Below are 2,910 nucleotides of genomic sequence, written 5' to 3' on the forward strand. Positions count from 1 at the left end.
TGGTCGTTATCTTTCCCCACGCTCTCTCTTCAAAATCCAAGGGAGAAAAAAAAAAAGCAACAAGCATTGACAGGGAATCAATCTTATTTAAAAATCAATAACTCAGAGTCTTAACTATTGTAATATGCCAGGTAACAGGAAAATGTCCAGTGACGAGCGACTCCCATTTATTCTCTTTAAGCACAGTGTTACCAGGAGCTGGTGGGAGAGAACTTCCGAGAGCTACAATACTGCTGCATCGATTCAGCTTTTGGGTTCAAAACTCTCTCCTGTCTACACAGAGGAAAGAACATGGCAAGAGACAGAGGGGACGGAGATGGGTTTGATAACTGCGCTTAATTTAATTGTATTGGGGCGATAATTTTAACTGATCTACCACTCTGCTTTCTCTTCTGTCACACTTTAATTACATGTAGTACACATGCTGAGGGCCGAGCTTTAAGAGAGTATGCCAGCCCCCTCAACTACCTGAACAACAGAATGTATACACACAATACATACATGTACACACACAGCCTCACCCACAAATAACCTCCAAGTGTGAGCTTCTAACACGGGGATGGCAGAGCCAGAAAATAACCTCCTGCAGACAAAACTAACAGAAACACGAGAGGCACTTCTCATCCAAAGACGCTCAGCAGCAGTAGGGAGATTTAAGGCAAAGAGCCCATTTCTGGGGAAAAACAAAACAAAACATCCAAACCACCACAGACCTTGCCTGGAAAAAAGACACGGGAGGAAAAAAGATGGGCACTAACCTGAAGGTGACTTCTGGCACGAGGCACTTGACCCCATTATGGAAGGGCCGCGTCAGGGAAATGGTCTGGCTGACCTGATCCACGGCAGACACTCGTCCTTGGTAGACTCCCAAGCTTTCTCCACAATTAATTGACACAATGCTCCCGAGCCAGTCCGTAGCCATATTTCCGGCACACAATTGCTGTAAAGAGACACAGGCCTGGCTGTAACAAGATGCAGAAACTGACAACCTCAATCAGCATCAACGGCATCCCCCGGCCCAGAACCCTGGCTCCCACCCAGGCTCCGGCTTTGTCAGCTTCTCTCTTCTTTGTGGGGTGGAAAAAACATCCATACAGATGCCGAGGATCACAGCGAGCGCGTAAATCCCTGGACAGGGCTTTGCCTATACGATTGTTTGTAACGCAGCTCACCGTTTGCATCGTTAAAGAAATAATTTTGTAACTGAATTCAAGACGAACAGCTTCCAACAGCCACATTTAGCATTTAGTTCTGCCTGCGGACATTCTCCCTGTAATTTCAAACCGGGAATTTATCTGCCCTTCCCTTTTTAAAATTTTGGCACACGAACCCTGGGGCAGAACAGCTTTTGTGAATACTCAGCACTGAGAAGACTGACCTCTGCACGTACAGTTGAAAACAAACCCCTTTAAGGGAACACACAGATAACAGAGGGGGGGAAAAAAACCAACACTGGAACCCAGGACAAAAGTCTTCATGCTCTCCCGAGCCAGGAGCATTAGTATTACCGCCACAATTAGATAAATGAAAAAAGAAAGCTGCACTCCTTTCCAGCATCGAGTTCCACCAAAATACAGGGGGGAAAATGCACTTTGTTTAGTTAGATGTTCAGTCCCACGTAATTCCCTCGGTTTTGATGCTCGACTGAACTTGTACCAACACACTTTGAAGGAGCTAAGCGCATCTTTTGATCTGAGATTTCTTCCTCCAGACAAAGACCACAGGAAGATGACAGGCTCACTAGCATCACGATAGCGCGAAAGAGCTGACAAGCTCAAAAATGAAAATGACTACCGTATGTATTTGCCTTTCATGCTGTAATCAACAGTAAGAGGGAGAAGGCTTTGATATTTACTGCAAGGAACACAGACAGAAAGCGCAGGAGATAACCCAGGAAGATTAACGTCAATATGTAAAGCACATTTCTGTGAGAGTCATTTTAATTCTCTTCAAGCCCTTCCTGTCCTGAGCTTCTTGGAAAAAGATGCAAGGGGGAAAAAAACCAAACTGGGAGTAACTAGGATGCATCCATGCTACCAGAACTAACTCACTTCCCCCAACTTTCAGGGGACTGAAAACAGGGGGTGCTTCAAAGGGCAGCAAACGCTAAATTTGGTCACTAAGCTGTAAATTCTTCAGGAACAGCCTCCTTTCTTTCCTGTTTCTGTGTATTTATATTAACTCATGATAACAATGTCTGGATTCCGAGATGACGGCTGATAAAAAGCACTTTCAAAACACAGATAACACATCCCCGAGTATCTGCAGCGAAATTAACATTTCATTCCCTTTCCTGTTTTTCGTGTCTCTTTTTGAAAACAAGGAAGAGAGTTCAGCACACATCACCATCTTACAAGGATCCTTTTAAAAAAATAAGAGCCTCCTTTTGCCAAGAAAAAAACCCATGAAAATCAATGTTTGCGTGCAAACATAAACCCAAACAGCGAAACTCCCTCATCTCAAAGGATGTCATTCTACTACTTTGTGTGCAAATCACTTAGAAGAAGGAACGAACTGCACGTGCAGCGAACGATTTGCTACATCACACGTGACAAATGTGAGCACATTTGTTTGTTTACACGCACCCGGAAAGTCAACCCTCCTGTCTTATACTCCGAGGTTTTGTCATACGACTCGCGGATATCTTACGTTCCCCCACACCTCTTATTTCAAGCGTACGTTACCGATGCTCCTGCAAGTTTTAAAAGAAACTCAAGTCACAGAGCTTACTCAAACAGGCATGCAGCACTTAATAAAACACGGCTTGTGAGCGGTAACCTAGCGCGGGGTGAGTTGGTAGCTTTGCACGCCGGGCACTGCTGCTTGAGATGAGAGGTGCCACTGTGCGCCTTCCCCCTGCCTGAAAGAGGGGCCAGCACGGAGGCGGTTTCGCTGGCTCACAGCGGCCAC

At 45.4% G+C, this 2,910-nt stretch overlaps 1 protein-coding gene across 2 annotated transcripts in view; it reads right to left on the reverse strand.

The window, feature by feature from the left end:
* The window catches only part of EDC3 (enhancer of mRNA decapping 3), a 25,957-nt gene extending 23,297 nt beyond the window's left edge, over positions 1-2,660 (reverse strand). The window contains exons 1-2 of one of the 2 annotated variants that reach the window (XM_019471968.1): positions 2,586-2,660; positions 759-940 (exon numbers count right to left, since the gene is read on the reverse strand). In XM_019471968.1, the coding sequence (XP_019327513.1) occupies positions 759-922 (164 nt within the window). In that variant the 5' untranslated portion in view covers positions 923-940; positions 2,586-2,660. Of the gene's footprint in view, positions 1-758; positions 955-2,585 lie in introns of those variants that run through there. The other variant, XM_019471967.1, reaches the window with a different exon arrangement.
* Between the last annotated feature and the right edge of the window lie 250 nt (positions 2,661-2,910).

This window comes from Aptenodytes forsteri, unplaced genomic scaffold (assembly GCF_000699145.1).
Source record: "Aptenodytes forsteri isolate BGI_AS27 unplaced genomic scaffold, ASM69914v1 Scaffold258, whole genome shotgun sequence".
Classification (NCBI taxonomy): Eukaryota; Metazoa; Chordata; class Aves; order Sphenisciformes; family Spheniscidae; genus Aptenodytes; species Aptenodytes forsteri.